Source organism: Haematobia irritans, chromosome 4 (genome assembly GCF_050003625.1).
Source record: "Haematobia irritans isolate KBUSLIRL chromosome 4, ASM5000362v1, whole genome shotgun sequence".
Lineage (NCBI taxonomy): Eukaryota > Metazoa > Arthropoda > Insecta > Diptera > Muscidae > Haematobia > Haematobia irritans.
The window spans coordinates 186,233,783-186,260,314 of NC_134400.1; the positions used below are offsets into that span (position 1 = coordinate 186,233,783).

At 34.0% G+C, this 26,532-nt stretch overlaps 1 protein-coding gene across 1 annotated transcript; it reads right to left on the bottom strand.

The window, feature by feature from the left end:
* Positions 1 to 1,158: 1,158 nt before the first annotated feature.
* Gr61a (Gustatory receptor 61a) lies at positions 1,159 to 25,909 on the bottom strand. The gene is made up of 8 exons (XM_075307150.1): positions 25,741 to 25,909; positions 25,483 to 25,674; positions 20,895 to 21,089; positions 20,607 to 20,776; positions 8,787 to 8,909; positions 1,885 to 2,039; positions 1,563 to 1,815; positions 1,159 to 1,251 (listed from the first exon to the last, which is right to left on the bottom strand). The coding sequence occupies exons 1-8, from the start codon at positions 25,907 to 25,909 to the stop codon at positions 1,159 to 1,161; spliced, it is 1,350 nt and encodes a 449-aa protein (XP_075163265.1).
* Positions 25,910 to 26,532: the final 623 nt, after the last annotated feature.

The following is a 26,532-nucleotide window of genomic DNA, read 5'->3' on the forward strand; positions in this document are numbered from 1 at the left end:
CTTGTTTTTTATACCCTGCGCCACACTGTGGAACAGGGTTTGCACTAGCAGTACAATTAGTAGTATAGTCAAGTGTGCAAAATTTGATTGACATCGGTTCAGATTTAGATATAGCTTCCATATATATCTTTCGCCATATATGCACTTATATGGAACCAGAAGCCAGAGTTTCATCCCGATTAGCTTGAAATTTTGCACAAGGAGTACAATTGGTAGTATAGTCATGTGTGCCAAATTTGATTGAAATCAGTTCAGATTTAGATATATCTTCCATATATATTTTTCGCCCGATATGGACTTATCTGGCCCCAGAAGCCAGAGTTTTGGCCCAATTTGGTTGAAATTTTGCACTAGGAGTACAATTAGTAATATAGTCATGTGTGCCAAATTTGATTGAAATCGGTTCAGATTTAGATATAGCTTCCATATATATGTTTTTCTGATTTCGACAAAAATTGTCAAAATACCAACATTTTCCTTGTTAAATCGCCACTGCTTAGTCGAAAAGTTGTAAAAATTACACTAATTTTCCTAAACTTCTAATACATATATATCGAGAAATAAATCATAAATAAACTTTTGCGAAATTTCCTTAGAATTGTTTCAGATTTAAATGTTTCCCATATTTTTTACTAAAATTGTGTTCCACCCTAGTGCATTAGCCAAATTAAATTTTGAGTCTATAGATTTTGTAAAAGTCTATCAAATTCAGTCCAAATCGAGTGATATTTGAATGTATGTATTTGGGACAAACCTTTAACACATTTGACACATGTGATATAGTATCGAAAATTTAGATCTACAAAGTGTTGCATGGTATAATATAGTCGGCCCCGCCCGACTTTAGACTTTCCTTACTTGTTTTTCTTTTGAATTTGGTTTGTATTTAATGTTAACCTTCAATCCAAAAAAAAAAAACAAAGTTTTGTTAATTTAGCTATATTTTATATATAGATATATTTTATTGTTACAAGTCTTCAAAGTTACCACCAAGATGTCCAAATAAGTAAAAAAAAAAATAAATTACACCTGTTTTAAAACTCTTGCAAAAACGACGCTACTTTCGATTATGGTTTTATTTATTTTCATAAAATTAATTGCTATTAAAATAAATGGTAAACATTTTATACAATTTATCCCTAGATTAACTTGATTGATTTAGTTAGTGCATAATTCGGGTAAACCAGCTTCTCGATTTTTCGCATCCAGCTGCAAGAGCATAAACTCATACGTGACGATAGTGGCCATCATCTGGAATAAAAGATGATTGTTTATGATGTTTTACTCAGATTATTTTCTTTATTTCTGAAATCAGTTTTCGAAATAAGCTCAAAATAATTCCACAACAGCATAGGTTTTTTCAAAAAAATTTTGTATTAGCTCTACTTTGAGTACACAGATATGAAAAGCTTTGTAATTTGAAGAAAATTTGTCATTGAAATTGAGCCAATTTTTTTTTGCGAATTTCTATAATTCCAATTTCGAAAAGCAACAGGTGAATCGAAAGCTTTTTCGAACACTGTTTGATGAAATTGAGAGTTTCATTTTGCTCATTATCTTACACCAAATAATCCTTGTTTAGTCAGCGTGTAGAAATGTTTACCAGTTAAGCCCAATGACTGATTGAGGATTTGTGCTTTAAAACGTTGAACTTCCTCTGTCCAACAACCACTGGGTACTAAATACAAAGTCTTCAATGGTTTCACAGATGCATCGTATATCTTGGCAGCAAATATATAGACAAAAGTTGTTCTTGAGAGTAGAAATAGGAGTGATGTCCAAAAATAGACATAGTTGATGGGATAGCGAAGTTTCCTAAAAGCATGTGTTGGAACACGATGAAATCATAAGATTTTATTATATATGTAATGATCCTGTACTTACGTGAATATATTCAAGAGATTATTACAAATGAAGTACATATTATTGAGACATGACATAAGGACCAGAGTGGCCATGTGATCATTAATGATTTCCATAAATTCACAAAGCATTATATGATGACAACGTATTTGATTCCATAAGGGATCGGGAATAAACTAAAAAAAAGAAATAATTTATAATAATAATAATGTTGGTATCGATCCCATAAAGTAAATATATTCATTTTCGACTGAACAACACGGCGCTCTTGGGCCGCTATGTTCATCCGATTCGCTTGAAATTTTTGCATGTGAGTATCTGTCCTCTAACTACCATGCAAATATTGGATTATATCGGCCCATAACCGTAGTGATATTACGTACAAGGTTTCAAGCGGATCAGATGAGATTCTCTCTTTCAGGTAAGATTCAGAAATAAATCTGGGGTTCTAAAGGGTGATTCTTTTGAGGTTAGGATTTTCATGCATTAGTATTTGACAGATCACGTGGGATTTCAGACATGGTGTCAAAGAGAAAGATGCTCAGTATGCTTTGACATTTCATCATGAATAGACTCACTAACGAGCAACGCTTGCAAATCATTGAATTTTATTACCAAAATCAGTGGCAGAAAATCCGCTTTTTTATCGACAAATTTTGTTCAGCGATGAGGCTCATTTCTGGTTGAATGGCTACGTAAATAAGCAAAATTGCCGCATTTGGAGTGAAGAGCAACCAGAAGCCGTTCAAGAACTGCCCATGCATCCCGAAAAATGCACTGTTTGGTGTGGTTTGTACGCTGGTGGAATCATTGGACCGTATTTTTTCAAAGATGCTGTTGGACGCAACGTTACGGTGAATGGCGATCGCTATCGTTCGATGCTAACAAACTTTTTGTTGCCAAAAATGGAAGAACTGAACTTGGTTGACATGTGGTTTCAACAAGATGGCGCTACATGCCACACAGCTCGCGATTCTATGGCCATTTTGAGGGAAAACTTCGGAGAACAATTCATCTCAAGAAATGGACCGGTAAGTTGGCCACCAAGATCATGCGATTTGACGCCTTTAGACTATTTTTTGTGGGGCTACGTCAAGTCTAAAGTCTACAGAAATAAGCCAGCAACTATTCCAGCTTTGGAAGACAACATTTCCGAAGAAATTCGGGCTATTCCGGCCGAAATGCTCGAAAAAGTTGCCCAAAATTGGACTTTCCGAATGGACCACCTAAGACGCAGCCGCGGTCAACATTTAAATGAAATTATCTTCAAAAAATAAATGTCATGGACCAATCTAACGTTTCAAATAAAGAACCGATGAGATTTTGCAAATTTTATGCGTTTTTTTTAAAAAAAAAGTTATCAAGCTCTTAACAAATCACCCTTTATTTATATGGACGCTATACATAAAAGTGGTCCGTCCTACATTAATAACTACTACAAAAAAAAAAGTTGTCTTCAATCACGAAATTAATTGATCCAATTAATTTTTAATTGAAATGTCTTCAATCACAGAAATGATGGTATCAATTAAAAAAATTAATTGAAAGTCAATTAAACAATTGACTGATCGAATTAATTAATTGATACTATTACTTTTTGTGATTGATTTTTGTTTCAATAAAAATTTTTTTTTAATGAATTAATTTTTAATTGAATATTTTTATACCCTCCATCATAGGATGGGGGTATATTAACTTTGTCATTCCGTTTGTAACACATCGAAATATTGCTCTAAGACCCCATAAAGTATATATATTCTGGGTCGTGGTGAAATTCTGAGTCGATCTAAGCATGTCCGTCCGTCCGTCTGTTGAAATCACGCTAACTTCCGAACGAAACAAGCTATCGACTTGAAACTTGGCACAAGTAGTTGCTATCGATGTAGGTCGGATGGTATTGAAAATGGGCCATATCGGTCCACTTTTACGTATAGCCCCCATATAAAGGGACCCTCAGATTTGGCTTGTGGAGCCTCTAACAGAAGCATATTTCATCCGATCCGGCTAAAATTTGGTATATGGTGTTAGTATATGGTCTCTAACAACCATGCAAAAATTGGTCCACATCGGTCCATAATTATATATAGCCCCCATATAAACCGATCCCCAGATTTGGGTTGCGGAGCCTCAAAGAGAAGCAAATTTCATCCGATCCGCCTGAAATTTGGTACATGATGTTGGTATATGGTCTCTAACAACCATGCAAAAATTGGTCCACATCGGTTCATAATTATATATAGCCCCCATATAAACCGATCACCATATTTGACCTCCAGAGCCCCTTGGAAGAGCAAAATTCTTCCCATTCGAATGAAATTTGGTACGTGATGTTAGTATACGGTATCCAACAACCATGCAGGATTTGGTTCCTATCAGCCCATAATTATATATAGCTCCCATATAAACCGATCCCCAGATTTGACCTCCAGTGCCTTTTGGAGAAGCAAAATTCATCCGATCTGCTTGAAATTTGGTACGTGGTGATCGTATATGATATTTAACAACCATGCCAAAAGTGGTCCATATCAGTCCATAATCATATATAGCCCCATATAAAACGATTCCGAGATTTCGTTTTGGAGCCTCTTGGAGGAGCAGATTTCATCCGAGTGAGTTGAAATTTGGTACATTGTGATAGTAGTACATGGTCATTAAAAACCATGCCTAACTAGGTCCATATCGGTCTATAGTTATATATATATCCCTCAGATAAATCGATTTCCAATAATTGTATATAGCCCCCATATAAGCGACACCCATATTTCAATTCTGGCTCTCTACGTACCGTGCAAAAAGGCCATATCGATTAGTAATTATTTGTAGACTTAACTATACATAACTTTTTTGTCTAATATATACCACGTACGGACTAACTCACAATTTAGAAAACGATGTTAAGAAGTTTTAAGATACCATAACCCAAGTACTTCGATTGTGGATGACAGTCTTTCGTAGAAGTTTCTACGCAATCCATGGTGGAGGGTACATAAGATTCGGCCTGGCCGAACTTACGGCCGTATATACTTGTTTAAAACTCAATTAAGACTTTAATTGGAAAAAAATTCATGAAATTTTTTTCTGTGTACTTGTTTCAAGCCGATAGACGGACATTGGTAGATTTATTAGTATAAACCCCATCTTATAGTGGAGAAAAAAATATATGACAGTTTAGATACAGCTTGGACTCAGAGCTATAGTCAAGGCAAATGGTTGACAATTCCTCAGTGTTTCGGTCCATACAAGTTTTTCCAAAATAAACAAACGATGTTCATTTGAATTATTTATACTTCGTATCATCTATCCTGCATTAGCTTCGGTCAGACCAAAAAAAAAAAAATTATAATTTTATATATAATTTTATAATTTTTTTTTGTATGAAAACTGAGGTGCTTTCCTCCTAGTTTGCAAGTCTATGGGTCTGTTGCCACAGATGGTTGATTTCAACCAAGCATGGTAGATTTTTTACTGATGTTCTGCTAGATTTTGCAAAATATTCCTTTCCAATTAATTTTGACAAAATTTTCTATAGAAATAAATTTTGGACAAATTTTTATAATATAGAAATAAAATTTTGATAAAATATTTCTATAAAAATAAAATTTTTATAAAATTTTTCTATAAAAATAAAATTTTTCTATAAAGATAAAATTTTGACAAAATTTTCAATAGAAATAAAATGTTGACAAAACTTTGTATAGAAAAAACAAACATTTGAGAAAATTTTCTATAGAAATAAAATTTTGACAACATTTTCTATAGAAATAAAATGTTGAGAAAATTTTCTACAGAACTAAAATGTTGATAAACTTTTCTATAGAAATAAAATTATTATTAGTTTATTTAAAATCATAATAAATTATGAAAATAAATACAACAAGTATATACGGCCGTAAGTTCGGCCACGCCGAATCTTATATACCCTCCACCATGGATTGCGTAGAAACTTCTACGAAAGACTGTCATCCACAATCGAAGTACTTGGGTTATGGTATCTTAAAACTTCTTAACATCGTTTTCTAAATTGTGAGTTAGTCCGTACGTGGTATATATTAGACAAAAAAGTTATGTATAGTTTAGTCTACAAATAATTACGAATCGATATGGCCTTTTTGCACGGTACGTAGAGAGCCAGAATTGAAATATGGGTGTCGCTTATATGGGGGCTATATACAATTATGAACTTGATATGGACCAATTTTTGTGTAATTGGAAATCGATTTATCTGAGGGATATATATAACTATAGACCGATATGGACCTAGTTAGGCATGGTTTGTAATGACCATATACTAGCACAATGTACCAAATTTCAACTCACTCGGATGAAATCTGCTCCTACAAGAGGCTCCAAAACGAAATCTCGGGATCGTTTTATATGGGGCTATATATGATTATGGACTGATATGGACCACTTTTGGCATGGTTGTTAAATATCATATATGATCACCACGTACCAAATTTCAAGCAGATCGGATGAATTTTGCTTCTCCAAAAGGCACTGGAGGTCTAATCTGGGGATCGGTTTATATGGGAGCTATATATAATTATGGGCTGATAGGAACCAAATCCTGCATGGTTGTTGGATACCATATACTAGGTTAAAGTGGCAGCCCGATTAAGATTCAGGCTCACTTAGACTATTCAGTCCATTGTGATTACCATATACTAACATCACGTGCCAAATTTCAATCGAATGGGAAGAATTTTGCTCTTCCAAGGGGCTCCGGAGGTCAAATCTGGTGATCGGTTTATATGGGGGCTATATATAATTATGGACCGATGTGGACCAATTTTTGCATGGTTGTTAGAGACCATATACTAACTCCGTGTACCAAATTTCAGCCGGATCGGATGAAATTTGCTTCTCTTAGAGGCCTCGCAAGCCAAATTTGGGGGTCCGTTTATATGGGGGCTATACGTAAAAGTGGACCGATATGGCCCATTTGCAATACCATCCGACCTACATCAATAACAACTACTTGTGCCAAGTTTCAAGTCGATAGCTTGTTTCGTTCGGAAGTTAGCGTGATTTCAACAGACGGACGGACATGCTCAGATCGACTCAGAATTTCACCACGACCCAGAATATATAAACTTTATGGGGTCTTAGAGCAATATTTCGATGTGTTACAAACGGAATGACAAAGTTAATATACCCCCATCCTATGGTGGAGGGTATAAAATAGAGGTACTAACAACTAAGGTTTTCGACCTAAGAAATACAATTTTGACAAAATTTTCTATAGAAATAAAATTTTGAAAAAAATTCTATAGAAATAAAATCTTAACAAAAATTTCTATAGAAATGAAATCTTGACAAAAATTTCTATAGAAATAAAATTTTGAGAAAATTTTCTATAGAAATAAAATTTTGAGAAAATTTTCTATAAAAATAAAATTATGATAACATTTTTCTATAAAAATAAAATTTTGACAACATTTTTCTATAAAAATAAAATTCTGATAAAATGTTTCTATAAAGATAAAATTTTGACAAAATTTTCCATAGAAATAAAGTTTAGACAAAATTTCCCATACAAATTAAGTTTAGACAAAACTTTGTATAGAAAAACAAACATTTGAGAAAATTTTCTATAGGAATAAAATTTTGATAAAATTTTCTATAGAAATAAAATTTTGACAAAAGTTTCAATAGAGATAAAATTTTGACAAAATTTTCTATAGAAATAAAATTTTGATAAAATTTTCTATAGAAATAAAATTTTGACAAAATTTTCAATAGAAATAGCAACTAAGGTTTTCGACCTAAGAAATACAATTTTGAAAAAATGTTCTATAGAAATAAAATTTTGAAAAAAATGCTATAGAAATAAAATCTTGACAAAAATTTCTATAGAAATAAAATTTCGACAAAATTATAAATAAAAGAAATAAGATTTTGAAAAAAATTTCTATAGAAATAAAATCTTGACAAAAATTTCTATAGAAATAAAATTTTGACAAAATTTTCTATAGAAATAACAACTAAGGTTTTCGACCTAAGAAATACAATTTTGACAAAATTTTCTATAGAAATAAAATTTTGAAAAAAAGAAAAATTTATAGAAACAAAATCTTGACAAAAATTTCCATAGGAATAAAATTTTCTATAGAAATAAAATGTTGACAAAATTTTCTACAGAAATAAAATTTTGACAAAATTTTCTATAGGAATAATAACTAAGGTTTTCGACCTAAGAAATAAAATTTTGAAAACATTTTCTATAGAAATAAAATTTTGAAAAAATTTTCTATAGAAATAAAATCTTGCCAAAAAATTCTATAGACATACAATTTTGACAAAATGTTCAATAGAAATAAAATTTTGACAAAATTTTAGAAATAAAATTTTGATAAAATTTTCTATAGAAATAAAATTTTCGTATAGACAATACTCTAACGTAAAAAAAATAAAGTTTGTACAAATTTTTCTATAAAAATAAAATTATGAAAAAACTTGTCTATAAAAATAAAATTTTGACAACATTTTTCTATAAAAATAGTATTCTGATTAAATTCTTCTATAAAGATAAAATTTTCACAAAATTTTCCATAGACGTTTAGACAAAATTTTCCATACAAAGTAAGTTTAGACAAAATTTTCAATAGAAATACAATTTTTAACAAAATTTTCTATAGAAATAAAATTTTGAGGAAAATTCACGTAGGAATAAAATTTTGACAAAATTTTCTATAGAAATAAAATTTTGACAAAATTTTCTATAAAAAAAAAAACAAAATTATGACAAATTTTTCTATAAAAACAAAATATGACAAAATTTTCTATAGAAATAAAATGGTGATAAAATTTTCTATCAGAATACAATTATGACAAAATTTTCTATAACAATACATTTATAATAGTATGATAAAAATCAATAATTGCTGTGGAAATTTTAAATTTTCGTTGCTTTCTTAACTTACGCATCCAGATAAATGTTCAACACGCAGAGCGAATTGTTCAAAACGTGTTGTCAGACTCAGACTGACTGCCATAATGAAATAATCCATGAAATTCCAAATGATTGCAAACGCTGTATTCAGAAACTAGAAACAAAGATAGAGAAAAGAAATACAATCAATATAACAATACTTCAATAAAAACAACGGCAACAAAAAATAGACAACAAACAACAAGTAATCTAATTAATTCTTTGCACAATTATCGCTATTTCCGACGGAACTAATTTATTATTTGTTTTGAACTAGAGGTGTGCAAGTGAGTACATGAAGTACACGAACCAGTTAACCAGTTACTGAAATTGGTTTTGCCATCGACTGGTCAGACAAACATTTCAGCCGCAGATCATGGGCATTCCAACAGGACTCAGAATCATCGCACTCAGTACGCGTCAACCAAGAATGGCTTAAAATTGAGATTCGTCGCTTCATTTCTAAAGTGCAATGACTACCAAAATCTCGGGATCTCAATCCAAAATTTTTATTTTTACAATAAAAAACATTTTATCCATAACATTTCCATTTCGTTTATATCAATTACACTAAAACAAAAGTGAACTCTCTATTTCACTAAAGCCAATAGGGAGCCACCGTGGTGCAATGGTTAGCATGCCCGCCTTGCATACACAAGGTCGTGGGTTCGATTCCTGCTACGACCGAACACCAAAAAGTTTTTCAGCGGTGGATTATCCCACCTCAGTAATACTGGTGACATTTCTGAGGGTTTCAAAGCTTCTCTAAGTGGTTTCACTGGAATGTGGAACGCCGTTCGGACTCGGCTATAAAAAGGAGGTCCCTTGTCATTGAGCTTAACATGGAATCGGGCAGCACTCAGTGATAAGAGAGAAGTTCACCACTGTGGTATCACAATGGACTGAATAGTCTAAGTGAGCCTGATACATCGGGCTGCCACATAACCTAACCTAACCTAAAGCCAATTTAACTTTATTTTAGTTCATTTGTCGAAAGTTTTCTTTACTCTAATAACACTAGTTTACAAAAAAACAAGTATATACGGCCGTAAGTTCGGCCAGGCCGAATCTTATGTACCCTCCACCATGGATTGCGTAGAAACTTCTACGAAAGACTGTCATCCACAATTGAATTACTTGGGTTGTGGTAACTTAAAACTTCTGAACATACACGCAGAGAAGAAACATGATTGCCACAATCATATTCGAAGAGCAAAATAATATGATAGCAGCTATTTTTGCGGCGACCATGTAACATTTTAACCTGCAACCATGTTGGCTCAGTGAACATGGTTCTAAGAAAAATACAATTGTCCTCATCTAAAATGTTATTATATTGATAAAAAGAATTTTGTTTCCATTAAAAGACAATGGTCACGATCTAAAATGTTATGTTATTCGTCAAAAATGTTTTTCTTCTAGTTAAAAGAACATGGTCACAACCTAAAATGTTTTGATTTTTATGAAAAAACTTTTTTCGTCGTCGAAAAAAGGACGCCACTTGAGAAAAGAAAACACAAAATCAATTTTATTTATTTGTTTTTATTTATTTATAAACTAATTCATTGTTTATTTGTATTTATAATGTTGTGCAAGCAAACTTCACATATTTTTACACACTCTAGTTTGGTTCAATTTCAACAATAAGAAATCATTCCATATTTACTTCGTGCCCATCAAATGTACAAACACAGACATCATATAACTGCAAATAAAAATAAATTATACCATATGTCAAAATGCAGAACAAAAACCAGGTACATTTGTTTCAATTACACTTTCCTTTTTTGTATTCACATAAAACCACGTGCCATTTCTGAATAAATAAATTAACACAAAACACAATAATTCCGTATTCCCCGTCCATTCCAAGAAACAATCAACACACGACTGACGCGCAAAATGAAGATCGTGTGTACCTGCTCAATGTTTTTATAAAATTCTTGTCGCTGCAAAAAAATTAAAAAATTAAATGGTCACGAAAACAATGTACATGGTCTTTATGGCCATGTAATGCTTGTAGACATATCTATACGTAAACTATAAAAATACTTTTTTCTTTGCAAAAAAGTAAAAAAATTGAATGGTCAGGTACATGATTTTCCTGACCATATAATGGTCTCAAATTCTATCATTTAAATAATAGAACATGTTTGCGGCATTTGAGAACCATTTAAATGCTTATTGCCAACATATATTTTTCTCCGCTCGAAAATTATTTTTACAAAGACAAAATACATGGTTTTCGCGACAATTAAATACTCTAAATAAGCATTAAATGGATGCGGCAACCATGTCCAAACATGTTTTTTCTGTGCGTGTAGTTTTCTAAATTGTGAGTTAGTCCATACGTGGTATATATTAGACAAAAAAGTTATGTATAGGTAAGTCTACAAATAAATACGAATCGACATGGACTTTTGAACGGTACGTAGAGAGCCAGAATTGAAATATGGGGGTCGCTGATATCGAGGCTATATAGAATTATGAACTTGATGTGGACTTTGTTAGGCATGGTTGTTAACGGCCATATACTAGCACAATGTACGAAATTTCAACTTACTCGGATGAAATTTGCTCCTCCAAGAGGCTCCAAAACCAAATCTCGGGATCGGTTTATATGATTATGGACTGATATGGACCACTTTTGGTATGGTTGTTAAATATCATATACTACAACCACGTTCCAAATTTCAAGCAGATCGGATGAATTTTGCTTCTCCAAAAGGCACCAGAGGTCAAATCTTGGGATCGGTTTATATGGGAGCTATATATAATTATGGACTGATAGGAACCAATTCCTGCATGGTTGTTGGATACCATATACTAACATCACGTACCAAATTTCAACCGAATGGGAAGAAGTTTGCTCTTCCAAGGGGCTCTGGAGATCAAATCTAGGGATCGGTTTATATGGGGCCTATATATAATTATGGACCGATATCGACCAATTTTTGCATGGGAGTTTGAGGCCATATATTAACACCAAGTACCAAATTTCAACTGAATCAGATGAATTTTGGTCTTCCAAGAGGCTCCGGAGGTCAAATATGGTGATCGGTTTATATGGGGCTATATATAATTATGGACCGATGTGGACCAATTTTTGCATGGTTGTTAGAGACCATATACTAACACCATGTACCAAATTTCAGCCGGATCGGATGAAATTTGCTTCTCTTAGAGCGATCGCAAGCTAAATTTTGGGGTCCGTTTATATGGGGGCTATACGTAAAAGTGGACCGATAAGGCCCATTTGCAATACCATCCGACCTACATCAATAACAACTACTTGTGCCAAGTTTCAAGTCGATAGCTTGTTTCGTTCGGAAGTTAGCGTGATTTCAACAGACGGACGGACATGCTCAGATCGACTCAGAATTTCATCACGACCCAGAATATATATACTTTATGGGGTCTTAGAGCAATATTTCGATGTGTTACAAACGGAATGACAAAGTTAATATACCCCCCATCCTATGGTGGAGGGTATAAAAAACAAAAATTTCATGTACACTTGATGAATATCAACTTTTCTTATGTATTTTGAGCTGCTGAATTCGAAAATTTTTTTATGGAACAGTTTTTGAGATATCCCGTTATTTTTAAATTTTCGCTCTTTTGTCACTAAACACAATATATCTCCAGTTAAATGAAAGGTATTAACATGACGAACAATTGTGTGTAATTGGATCTGTGATAAGTTAAGTGGTTCAAAAAATATCAATGCGAAAAGTCAAAATTTTCAAAAAACAAGTAAGGAAAGTCTAAAGTAGATCAAAATTTTCGATACCATATCACATCCGTCAAATGTGTTGGGGGCTATATATAAAGGTTTGTCCCAAATACATACATTGAAATATCACTCGATTTGGACAGAATTTGATAGACTTCTAAAAAATCTATAGACTCAAAATGTAAGTCGGCTAGTGCACTAGGGTGGAACACAATGTTAGTAAAAACAAGTAAGGAAAGTCTAAAGTTGGGCGGGGCCGACTATATTATACCCTGCACCACTTTGTAGATCTAAATTTTCGATACCATATCACATCCGTCAAATGTGTTGGGTGCTATATATAAAGGTTTGTCCAAAATACATACATTGAAATATCACTCGATTTGGACAGAATTTGATAGACTTACAAAATCTATAGACTCAAAATTTAAGTTGGCTAATGCACTAGGGTGGAACACAATTTTAGTAAAAAAATATGGGAAACATTTAAATCTGAAGCAATTTTAAGGAAACTTCGCAAAAGTTTATTTATGATTTATCGCTCGATATACATGAATTAGAAGTTTAGGAAAATTAGAGTCTTTTTTACAACTTTTCGACTAAGCAGTGGCGATTTAACAAGGAAAATGTTGGTATTTTGACCATTTTTGTCGAAATCAGAAAAACATATATATGGGAGCTATATCTAAATCTGAATTTCAATCAAATTTGGCATGCATAGTTACAATGCTAATTCTACTCCCTATGCAAAATTTCAACTAAATCGGAGCAAAAAATTGGCCTCTGTGGGCAACTGAGTGTAAATCGGGCGAAAGCTATATATGGGAGCTATATCTAAATGTGAAACGATTTGGCTGATATTTTGCAAGTTTTTGGAGACTCATAAAATATTCGGATGTACGAAATTTGAGGAAGATCGGTTGATATACACGCTAATTATGACCAGATCAGTGAAAAATATATATGGCAGCTATATCTAAATCTGAACCGATTTTTTCCAAAATCAATAGGGGTCGTCTTTGAGCCGAAACAGGACACTATACCAAATTTTAGGACAATTGGAGTAAAACTGGCAGCTGTACTTTGCACACCAAAATACACCAACAGACAGACAGACGGACAGACAGACAGACAGACAGACAGACAGACAGACAGACAGACAGACAGTCGAACATCGCTAAATCGACTCAGAATTTAATTTTAAGCCGATCCGTATACTAAAAGGTTGGTCTATGATTATTCCTTCTTGGCGTTACATACAAATGCACAAACTTATTATACCCTGTACCACAGTAGTGGTGAAGGGTATAAATAAGGGAAACATTTAAATCTGAAGCAATTTTAAGAAAATTTCGCAAAAGTTTATTTATGATTTATCGCTCGATATATATGTATTAGAAGTTTAGGAAAATTAGAGTCATTTTTACAACTTTTCGACTAAGCAGTGGCGATTTAACAAGGCAAATGTTGGTATTTTGACCATTTTTGTCGAAATCAGAAAAACATATATATGGGAGCTATATCTAAATCTGAACCGATTTCAATCAAATTTGGCACGCATAGCAACAATGCTAATTCTACTCCCTGTGCAAAATTTCAACAAAATCGGAGTTAAAAATTGGCCTCTGTGGTCATATGAGTGTAAATCGGGCGAAAGCTATATATGGGAGATATATCTAAATCTGAACCGATTTCAACCAAATTTGACACGCATAGCTACAATGCTTATTCTAATCCCTGTGAAAAATTTCAACTAAATCGGAGCAAAAAATTGCCCTCTGTGGTCATATGAGTGTAAATCGGGCGAAAGCTATATATGGGAGCTATATCTAAATCTGAACCGATTTCAACCAAATTTTGCACGCATAGCTACAACGCTAATTCTACTCCCTGTGCAAAATTTTAAGCAAATTAGGGTAAAACTCTGGCTTCTGGGACCGTATTAGTCCATATCGGGCGAAAGATATATATTGGAGCTATATCTAAATCTGACCCGATTTCAATAATATTTGGCACACTTGACTATAGTACTAATTGTTCTTCTTATGCAAATTTTTAAGCAAATTAGGGTAAAACTCTGGCTTCTGGGACCGTATTAGTCCATATCGGGCGAAAGATATATATGGGAGCTATATCTAAATCTGAACCGATTTCTTCCAAAATCAATAAGGTTCTATTCTGAGCCAAAACACATACTTGTGCCAAATGTGAAGTCGATTGGATTAAAACTGCGACCTAGACTTTGATTACAAAAATGTGTTCACGGACAGACGGACATGGTTATATCGACTCAGGGATCCACCCTGAGCATTTTTGCCAAAGCCACCATGTGTCTATCTCGTCTCCTTCTGGGTGTTGCAAACATATGCACTAACTTATAATACCCTGTTCCACAGTGTGGCGCAGGGTATAAAAATTGCGGATGCGTCTGTTTTGAACACCAGTTTCTATATGAAGGTGTTGCCAGATCGAAACAAAATTTAACATGTGTTCATAACAGAGATGGAAGTTTCCAAAACACTTAACTGTTTTCTGTTTATACCGCGCTTTTTGTGCTAGGCTAAGAAGTTTCCGAACTGCCATCGTAAATACGTCCATCATCAATTTCGTATGTCACTACAGACATTCTGGCAATTTTGATCTCCAATTTTTTTCCTTCCAACTACAAGTGAAACAAATTAATGTCAAATAAATTTTCTAAAAAATTTATCGAAAAATATTTACTTTTTTTTGTGATATTGGAGTGGTGCCAGTGTTTGTTATGATCTTTAGTTAAAATTTTCTAAAAATGTTTAAAATTTTCTAAAATTAACCACAAGTTTTCTTTCTGGTGGGTTCACTTTTTTCTGTGTACTGTTCTTTTCTGACTTTACGACTTTAATAAGATGTTTTTGAAGTTTCATAGTAAAAATTTAAATATTGCAGTATGTAATGTCGAAAATCTTTTCGGAATCATACGAATATTATGTAAAAAATGGAGCAGAGGGTTGAGCCGACGACCCTTTGTATGCAAGGCGGGCATGCTAACCATTGCTTCACAGTGCCAACGAAAGGTATGTTTCTGTTAAATAAAGTTTCTTTCCATCGGCTCGTGGGCGGCCAAAACTTTGCTCTAATATATACTGCTTGCCTGTATGTGTTGATGGCTACAGCGGGAATTGTCTGTTGATGACAATAAAAGCTACGTAGCCCAGTGTATAGAGTGTTGGCTTACAAACTGAATGCTCCGCGGTCGATTCTAGGCGAAAAGTAAAATTAAAAAAAAAATAAATTCGCATAATTTCTTCTACATTGTTTGTATTACAGAAAATGTTGCTAAAGAACTAAAAAATCTCTTGGAAGTGAGAAAGACACATCAAATACTGTAAAAAAATTAACGTTTATCACAAAAAGTATATAGTTTTCTTCCAAATAGACTTTCTTACAGCGAAAAGCAAATGGGAAACGATATTTGTTTGCCTAAAATTTCGTTTGGAAGGAGAGGACATTACTGAGATTCCCAGTAAAAAAACGTCGCAAAAAAAAGTAATGAAAATATTCTTTTTGGATCCGGAAGTGGTGCAAAATTGACGCAGAAGCGATGAATTTAACATGGGCTTGTCATAGGACGGAAGTCCTCCATTTCAACAGCCGCTGCACTGATTTTGAATCACTTTTTTTTTAGGTGTGATCCGAATTCAATGTTTTGGATGTAAATTAAAAAATTCTGTGATATTTTGTTAAATAAATAATGTTTATAATTTTTAATAATTTTTAAAGGATGCTAACCCTTGTCTGAAACGTTTGGATTCAAATATTTTCAAAAATGCACAATTTTTTTCAGATTGGATTTAGTATTTTTTTCGACAAAATTTAAATAATTTGTACCATTTTATGAATTCTTGCTCTGTTTTTATACCCTCCACCATAGGATGAGGGTATATTAACTTTGTGATTCCGTTTGTAACACATCGAAATATTACTCTAAGACCCCATAAAGTATATATATTCTGGGTCGTGGTGAAATTCTGAGTCGATCTGAGCATGTCCGTCCGTCCGTCCGTCTGTTGAAATCACGCTAACTTCCGAACGAAACAAGCTATCGACTTGAAACTTGGCCAAGTAGTTGTTATTGATGTAGGTCGAATGGTATTGCAAATGGGCCATATCAGTTCACTTTTACGTATAGCCCCCATATAAACGGACCCCCAAATTTGGCTTGCCGATCCTTTAAAAGAAGCAAATTTCATCCGATCCGGCTGAAATTTGGTACATGGTGTTAGTATATGGTCTCTAACAACCCTGCAAAAATTGGTCCACATCGGTCCATAATTATATATAGCCCCCATATAAACTGATCCCCCGATTTGGTTTGCGGAGCCTCTACGAGAAGCAAATTTCATCCGATTCGGTTGAAATTTGGTACATGATGTCAGTATATGATCTCTAACAACCATGCAAAAATTGGTCCACATCGGTCCATAATTATATATAGCCCCCATATAAACCGATTCCCCGATTTGGCTTGCGGAGCCTCTAAGAGTAGCAAATTTAATTCGATTTGGTACATGGTGTTTGTATACGGTGTCTAATGACCATGCAAAAATTGGTCCACATCGGTCCATAATTATCTATAGCCCCCATATAAACCGATCACCAGACTTGACCTCCGGAGCCTCTTGGAAGACCAAAATTCATTTGATTTAGTTGAAACTTGGAACGTGGTGTTAATATATGGCCTCAAACACCCATGCAAAAATTGATCGAAATCGGTCCATAATTATATATAGGCTCCATATAAACCAATACCCAGATTTGACCTCCGGAGCCCCTTGGAAGAGCAAAATCCATCCGATTCTGTTGAAATTTGGTACGTGTTGTTAGTATATGGTATCCAACAACCCTGCAGGAATTGGTTCATATCAGTCCATAATTTTATATAGCCCCCATATAAACCGATCCCCAGATTTGACCTCCGGTGACTTTTGGAGAAGCAAAATTCATCCGATCTGGTTGAAATTTGGTACGTGGTGGTAGTAAATGGTATCCAACAACCATGCGGGAATTGGTTCATATCAGTCCATAATTTTATACCCATATAAACCGATCTCCAGATTTGACCTCCAGTGCCTTTTGGAGAAGCAAAATTCATCCGACCTGGTTGAAATTTGGTACGTGGTGGTAGTATATGATATTTAACAACCATGCCAAAAGTGGTCCATATCCGTCCATAATCATATATAGCCCCCATATAAACCGATCCCGAGATTTACTTTTGGAGGAGCAAATTTCATCCGAGTCAGTTGAAATTTGGTACATTGTGCTAGCATATGGCCGTTAACAACCATGCCTAACTAGGTCCATATCGGTCTATAGTTATATATAGCCCTCAGATAAATCGATCCCCAATCAAACAAAAATTTGTCCATATCCAGTTTATAATTGTATATAGCCCACATATAAGCGACCCCCATATTTCAATTCTGGCTCTCTACGCACCGTGCAAAAGTCCATATCGATTCGTAATTATTTGTAGACTTACCTTTTTTGTCTAATATATACCACGTATGGACTAACTCACAATTTAGAAAAGGATGTTAAGAAGTTTCAAGATACCACAACCCAAGTAATTCGATTGTGGATGACAATCTTTCGTAGAAGTTTCTACGCAATCCATGGTGGAGGGTACATAAGATTCGGCCTGGCCGAACTTACGGCCGTATATACTTGTTTTTTTATACCCTGCGCCACACTATGGAACAGGGTATTATAAGTTAGTGCATATGTTTGCAACACCCAGAAGGAGACGAGATAGACACATGGTGTCTTTGACAAAAATGCTCAAGGTGGGCTCCTGAGTCGATATAGCCATGTCCGTCTGTCCGTGAACACATTTTTGTAACCAAGGGATTAGGTAGTAATTTAAGGCCAATCAACTTCGAATTTGGCACAAGTATGTGTTTTGGGTCAAAATAGAACCCTATTGATTTTGGAAGAAATCGGTTCAGATTTAGATATAGCTCCCATATATATCTTTCGCCCGATATGCTCTTATACGGCCCTAGAAGCCTGAGTATTACCCCAATTCGGTTGAAATTTTGCACAGGGAGTACAATTGGTAGTATAGTCAAATGTGCAAAATTTTATTGAAATCGGTTCAGATTTAGATATAGCTCCCATATATATCTTTCGCCCGATATGGACTAATACGGTCCCAGAAGCCAGAGTTTTCCTCCAATGTGGTTGAAATTTTGCACAGGGAGTAGAATTAGCATTGTAGCTATGCGTGCCAAATTTGCTTGAAATCGGTTCAGATTTAGATATAACTCCCATATATAGCTTTCGCCCGATTTACACTCATTTGCCCACAGAGGCCAATTTTTTCCTCCGATTTAGTTGAACTTTTGCACAGGAAGTAGAATTAGCATTGTAGTTATGCGTGCCAAATTTGGTTGAAATCGGTTCAGATTTAGATATAGCTCCCATATATAGTTTTCGCCCGATTTACATTCATATGACCACAGAGGCCAATTTTTAACTCCGATTAAGTAGAAATTTTGCACAGGGAGTAGAATTAGCATTGTTGCTATGCGTGCCAAATTTGGTTGGAATCGGTTCTGATTTAGATATATCTCCCATATATAGCTTTCGCCCGATTTACACTCATATGACCACAGAGGCCAATTTTTAACTCCGATTTTGTTGAAATTTTGCACAGGGAGTAGAATTAGCATTGTTGCTATGCGTGCCAAATTTGGTTGAAATCGGTTCTGATTTAGATATAGCTCCCATATATATGTTTTTCTGATTTCGACAAAAATGGTCAAAATACCAATATTTTCCTCGTAAAATCGCCACTTCTTAGTCGAAAAGTTATAAAAATGACTTTAATTTTCCTAAACTTCTAATACATATATATCGAGTGATAAATCATAAATAAATTTTTGCGAAGTTTCCTTAAAATTGCTTCATATTTAAATGTTTCCCATATTTTTTTTACTAACATTGTGTTCCATCCTAGTGCATTAGCAGACTTAAATATTGAGTCTATAAATTTTGTAGAAGTCTATCACATTCTGTCCAGATCGAGTGATACTTAAACGTATGTATTTGGGACAAATCTTTATATATAGCCCCCAACACATTTGACGGATGTCATATGGTATCGAAAATTTATATCTACAAAGTGGTGCAGGGTATAATATAGTCGGCCCCGTCCGACTTTAGACTTTCCTTACTTTCCTTACATATTTTTGTACTAACATTGTGTTCCACCCTAGTGCATTAGCCGACTTAAATTTTGAGTCTATAGGTTTGGTAGAAGTCTATCAAATTCTTCCAGATCGAGTGGTATTTAAATGTATGTATTTGGGACAAACCTTTATATATAGCCCCCAACACATTTGACGGATGTGATATGGTATCGAAAATTGTGATCTACAAAGTGGTGCAGGGTATAATATAGTCGGCTCCGCCCGACTTTAGACTTTCCTTACTTGTTTTTTTTTGGTTTTAAAAACGCATTATGGAAATATCAAAATGTGAACTAAAATTCAGTTCAATTTTCGAACGAGTTCCTTCTACGTAGACGTGAATTTTATATCACTTAAGAGTCACGCCAATTTCCTACAGGACATTACACTTACATTACATTATTAATAGAAAAAGTTTCGTTATATTAACGAAATGTATCGTTAAAAGTCAACCAATGAAACAAAATCGTTAATACAACGAAATTTTTCGTTATTATAACGAATTTTGTGTTAATCAGCGTAAGGTTTTGTATTATTAACGAATATTTTCATTGTATTAATGAAAATGTTTCGTTATATCAATGAAAATTTTTCGTTGTCTGAATTTTAATGAAATTTTCTTTGTGTGTACATTTTCCTGGTTTTAAAAACCCATTATGGAAATATCAAAATGTGAACTACAATTCAGTTCAATTTTCGTAAGAAGTAATTAATTTTTCCTTGTTCCTTCGGTATAGACGTGAATTTTACGTCACTTAAGAGTCACGTCAATATCCTATCACTCCCGCATTTCTATTATCGCTAATATGTATAGTGCTAAGAACTACAGGAACTTTTCACATACAAAGGCACATATGACCACAACTATGTGATATGGAAAATAGGTGAAGACATCATTCATTACATCCATAATCAAATAATCCTTGTATGTGTGTCGATTATCCTTTGGATAACACTGTAATTGTCTCATCATGAAGCTATAATAGTTTGAGGCATAATATAGAGAATTTTCCACTAAAACAATTCCATTAGGATTTAAGAACATGCAATTCAATGAAGGGAATAAGAGAGATAAGAGAGTATTTTCGTTATTGTCCATGCAGACATTTGGAACTAAATCTTGTGGGCTTACCTAAAGCTGCTATCCAAAATGTACAAGTCAATGTTCGCAATTGTTTTTGCAGCGTCCATGTGGGTTGAGGATATGGTGGCATTAGGAACATTAAATCTATACGAGTCCAGTGTCTTAATAGTTCAGGCCAATATTTGGCCAAATTTAAGAATTTCACAAATATGCTTAGGCACATGAACAAGAAGACCATGCCAACTGGAAGAAATTAAGAAAAATAGAAAAATAAAATAAAAATAAATAAAATACATTAGAGCACAGGAAATATGAAATTAGAAGGAAATTTTAAATGCGAAATTTAAATTGAAAAGTCGACTTTTTGTAATCTTCGAATTGGGGATACAAAAGTCGTTAGTCAAATTTTCGACTAATCGACTTTTTGTCAAAAAAAGTCCAATTCGACTTTTTGTCATCTATGTGCACTGAAAAAAATATACCTAACCTAAATTTTAGGATGCGAAATGTACAAAATATTAAGAACAAATATCTTTAAAATAATAAAGGTTATGTTAGGTTAGGTGGCAGTCCGATGTATCAGACTCACTTAGACTATTCAGTCCATTGTGATACAACATTGGTGAACTTCTCTCTTATCACTGAGTGCTGCCCGATTCCATGTTAAGCTCATTGACAAGGGACCTCCTTTTTATAGCCGAGTCCGAACGGCGTTCCACATTGCAGTGAAACCACTTAGAGAAGCTTTGAAACCCTCAGAAATGTCAACAGCATTACTGAGGTGGAATAATCGAAGCAGGAATCGAACCCACGACCTTGTGTATGCTCCCTAATATACCCAGCAAAAAAAAAAAATGGAAGTTGTTCCACAAACATTTCTTTTAAAGCCCATCCCAGAATCCCCCATCGAGTTTTTCCAACTTCCGATGCAGTCCTTTTGGACAAGTACACAAACATTTCTTCTAAAGCGCATCTTGGGATCCCCCAATGATTTTTTTCTACTTCCGATGCAGTCCTTGTGGATACGTATTAGAAAGAACGCAATTAGGCTATTTTAAATGCAAATTTTGGACAATTAAATTTTACGTAATAATAGAAAACTAATAAAAACAAGTAAGTTCGGCCAAGACGAACGGATTGCGTAGAAACTTCTACTAAAGACTGTCACCCACAATCGAATTACTTGGGTTGCGGTAACACTTGCCGATGGCAAGGTATCTTAAAAAATCCTTAACACCGTCTTCTAAATTGTAAGTTAGTCCATACGTGGGATATTTTAACAAAAAACTATGTCCTCAAGTCGCTTACCGGCAGCACTTGGGGTGCGGACAAAGAAACCTTGTTAACTACATACAAGTATATACGGTCATAAGTTCGGCCAGGCCGAAGCTTATGTACCCTCCACCATGGTTTGCGTAGAAACTTCTTCTGAAGACTGTCATCCACAATCGAATTACTTGGGTTGCGGTAATACTTGCCGATGTCAAGGTATCTTAAAACTTCCTAACACCGTCTTCTAAATTACAAGGTAGTCCATACGTAGTATATATTAAACAAAAAAAAAAAGGCCGATTAAATACGTATATAATTAAGTTTAAAGTGTCTATAGAAATAAAATTTTGACAACATTTTCTATAGAAGTAAAATTTGGAAAAAATTTTCTATAGGAATAAAATTTTGACAAAATTTTCTATAGAAATAAAATTTTGACAAAATTTTCTATAGAAATAAAATTTTTACAAAATTTTCTATAGAAATAAAATTTTTACAAAATTTTCTATAGAAATAAAATTTTGACAAATATTTCTATAGAAATAACATTTTGACAATGTTTTCAATAAAAAAAAATTTTTGGTAGATTATTTTTGGCTCGAGTGGCAACCATGAATATGAACCGATATGGACCAATTTTTATGTGATTGGGGATCGGCTATATATAACTATAGACCGATATGGACCAATTTTGGCATGGATATTAACGGCCTTATACTAAGATTTAAACCGGATCGAATGAATTTTGCTCCTCCAAGAGGCTCCGTAGATCAAATCTGGGGAACGGTTTATATGGGGGCTATATATAATTATGGACCGATATGGAGCAATTCTTGCGTGCTTCACCATGTTCCAAATTTCAACCGGATCGAATGAATTTTGCTCCTCCAAGAGGCTCCAGGGATAAATCTGGGGATCGATTTATATGGGGGCTATATATAATTATGGACCGATAAGGACCTATTCTTGCATGCTTGTTAGAGACTATATACTAACAGCACGTACCAAATTTCAACCGAATCGGATGAATTTTTGCTCCTCCAAGAGGTTCCGGAGGTCAAATCTGGGGATCGGTTTATATGGGGGCTATATATAATTATGAACCGATATGGACCAATTTTTGCATGGTTGCTAGAGACCATATACTAACACCATGTACCACATTTCAACCGGATCGGATGAATTTTGCTCCTCCAAGAGGCTCCGCAAGCCAAATTTGAGGGTCGGTTTTTATGGGGGCTATACGTAAAAGCGGTCCGATATGGACCATTTGCAATACCATCCGACCTACATCAATAACAACTACTTGTGTCAAGTTTCAAGTCGATAGCTTGTTTCGTTGGGAAGTTAGCGTGATTTCAACATACGGACGGACGGACGGGCATGCTTAGATCGACTCAGAATTTCACCACGACCCAGAATATATATACTTTATGCAATATTTCGATGTGTTACACACAGAATGACAAAGTTAATATATCCCTCATCGTATGGTGGATGGTATAAAAATAAAAAATAGGAAATTAAAAAAAAGTAAAAAATAATAATAAAAAAAAAATAAATTTCATCCCCGCTGGGATTTGAGCCTGTGCCGTTTGACTTTTTCGCTTCCATGGAAGTTCTTTTGAGAAGGTTTTGCAAATTACGAGAATTTTTATATTTTTTGTTGATTTTTGATGGAAAAAATATATTTATACGAAAATATATGTGGAAAATAAAAAATAAAAACGATGCATAATATAAAAAAAATAATTTTTAGAAAAATATTTGATAAAAAATGCAGCTGGTGAGATTTGAACCTGCGTTTCTTATTTTTTTGTTCATAATAAGGAACATCTCGAGAAGCAATTAGAATGTTGTTCCATGGTGTCATATTACGATCATATCACAAACATTTGAAGGCGTTCTGTTATGGTGCCAGCAAACCCAGGTTCAATCCCTGGTCGGAGCGAAAAAGTTCTTCAAATTGTAAAAATTAGATAATAGGAAAATAATAGTGTAATAACACACATATGGATAAAAAAGCGAAATTGGTGGAAAAAGCTTTTTTTTCGCTTTTTAAATTTCTTCATTCAAATTAACTTCCAGGGCACAACTTCTAAAGCAATGCAAAGGATCCAAAAAGGGAGTACTTCCGTCCTATGACAAGCCCATGTAAAATTCATTGGAGATGACCCAAGTTTGCACTACTTCCGGATCACAGATTGGAGATCCAAACTACTTTTTTGGAAGCTCTTTTTTTGCTGGATAATAATAAAAATCTAATTAAAATAAAGTTTATAATCTTTGCTTCAAATTTTTTTTTCATTAAATTTAGGACAAAAATTTTGTAAATTTGCGTCCCTTCGTTAAAGTCTCATGTCTTGAACTAAGGCTAATTTTCCTTAAAGTAAAGAAACACATTTTTGATTTAAAGAAATTGTCCCGTAATTAACAGAAATATAGAAATTTTAGATTTAAGATAAAAACGCTTTAAATATAGGCTAATACTTTTTTTTTTGAGGATTTAGCGTCTTTGGTTTAAAGTTGTTTTTTTGGAATTAAGAAAACATTTTTCTTACTTTAAAGTATCCGTTATAATTTGGATTTTTAAAGTGGCATTTGTTTGTACCTGAGTACCTTTATTAATAAACCGCGAAAAGAGAATGAAAATTTTATTGGTCCTAGATTTAAAGCCCTATCTGGCTCACTAAAAAAAATTCTTTAGTTTTGGAGAAGCCACATCTTTGGCTCGGAATCAATACCAAAATCCTTAAGGCAAGGTCAAAATCTTTGGATACAAGTAAACTTTTTTTTTTGAGTGTACAAACAATGTGACCATGTAATATCTTTATGGCAAAAATATTGATTCCTAGCCAAATGTAACATGATTGTTGAAGTAAGATATATAATATCCGAGAAAATAACATGGGTGCGGCAAACATGTTACATGTTCCCCGTCCAAAAATAACATTTTGTTCTTGTAGCATGTTTGGGTGCAGAGAAGGAATATGATCACCTCAACCATGTTTCAGGAGCAAAATGTTATATTTGGACGGGGAACATGTGACATGTTGGCGGCAACCATGTTATTTTTAGCAAAAAGTATGTATATGATTGCGGCAACCATGTATATGTTTGCCGAGAAAACAAAATTTTTGCGACAAAAATGTTCCATGGTCACAATCCGAAAATAATATCTTGTTCTTGAATCATGTTTGAGGTGATCATATTTCTTCTCGGCGTGTGGGTGCATTTGCATCAATAAAGAACGTTTTTCATACAAACCAATATAATCGTTTAAATTCGTGACACTTCGTGCCAGCTACCCATTTTAATAAAACTACAAGTAATTTAACATAATCTAAATTTCAATCAAACTTACTGACATTTTTCGGTGTTATGCCATTGGTTAGCATGGCCACCGATACATGGATAATTTTCCAAGATCCAAAAATCATGAACAGAAAAGATGCAGTAAACGTCAAGCTGGGGATTTTAAATTCTACCGTATAGGGATTATCACCCAGGGTATTTACCAAAGGCATGAGACCAAAAATATGACCCAATAGGAGACCTAATAAAAATTCAGAATTCAATTCAATTCTAAGCAATTCGGGGAGCATAGAGATTTTTTACTTACAAGGTTTTATGGCACGATGAAATAAATCCAAACTACTGAATTCTTGCCGTTTATGAAGTTTGGCAAATTTTCGTAAAAATATCTGACGTTGGTGGCGCCTTAATTTCAGTTTATTCCATATATTCCAATGTTGTTGAGCGAAAGGCATGGTGATGGTGTCGCTATACATCTCTGTGGATTGTGGATATTAAGGAGATATTGATCCTATATGGATAATGGGAGATTGAGTCAGTACCCCATGATCCGAAATTCGTTTGGCCATAATTTCTTAACTCTAAAACTTAAAACTTAGTAATATTGTATTGCAAATGGGCCATATCTCTCAACTTTTACGTACACGCAAAGAAAAAACGTTTGGAAAACGTGTACCGAAAACGTTTTTCTTGTGCTAGAGTTTTTTGAATTGCTTCGAAAATTTTAAACTTTTATCACCAAAAAAATTCGTTTGTTACAAAATTTTTATTATACCCACCACCATAGAATGGTGACGGGGGTATAATAAGTTTGTCATTCCGTTTGTAACACATCGAAATATCGATTTCCGACTATATAAAGTATATATATTCTTGATCAGGGAGAAATTTTAAGACGATATAACGATGTCCGTCTGTCTGTCTGTCTGTTGTAATCACGCTACAGTCTTCAATAATGAAGCAATCGTGCTGAAATTTTGCACAAACTCGTCTTTTGTCTGCAGGCAGGTCAAGTTCGAAGATGGGCTATATCGGTCAAGGTTTTGATATAGTCCCCATATAAATCGACCTCCCGATTTGGGGTCTTGGGCTTATAGAA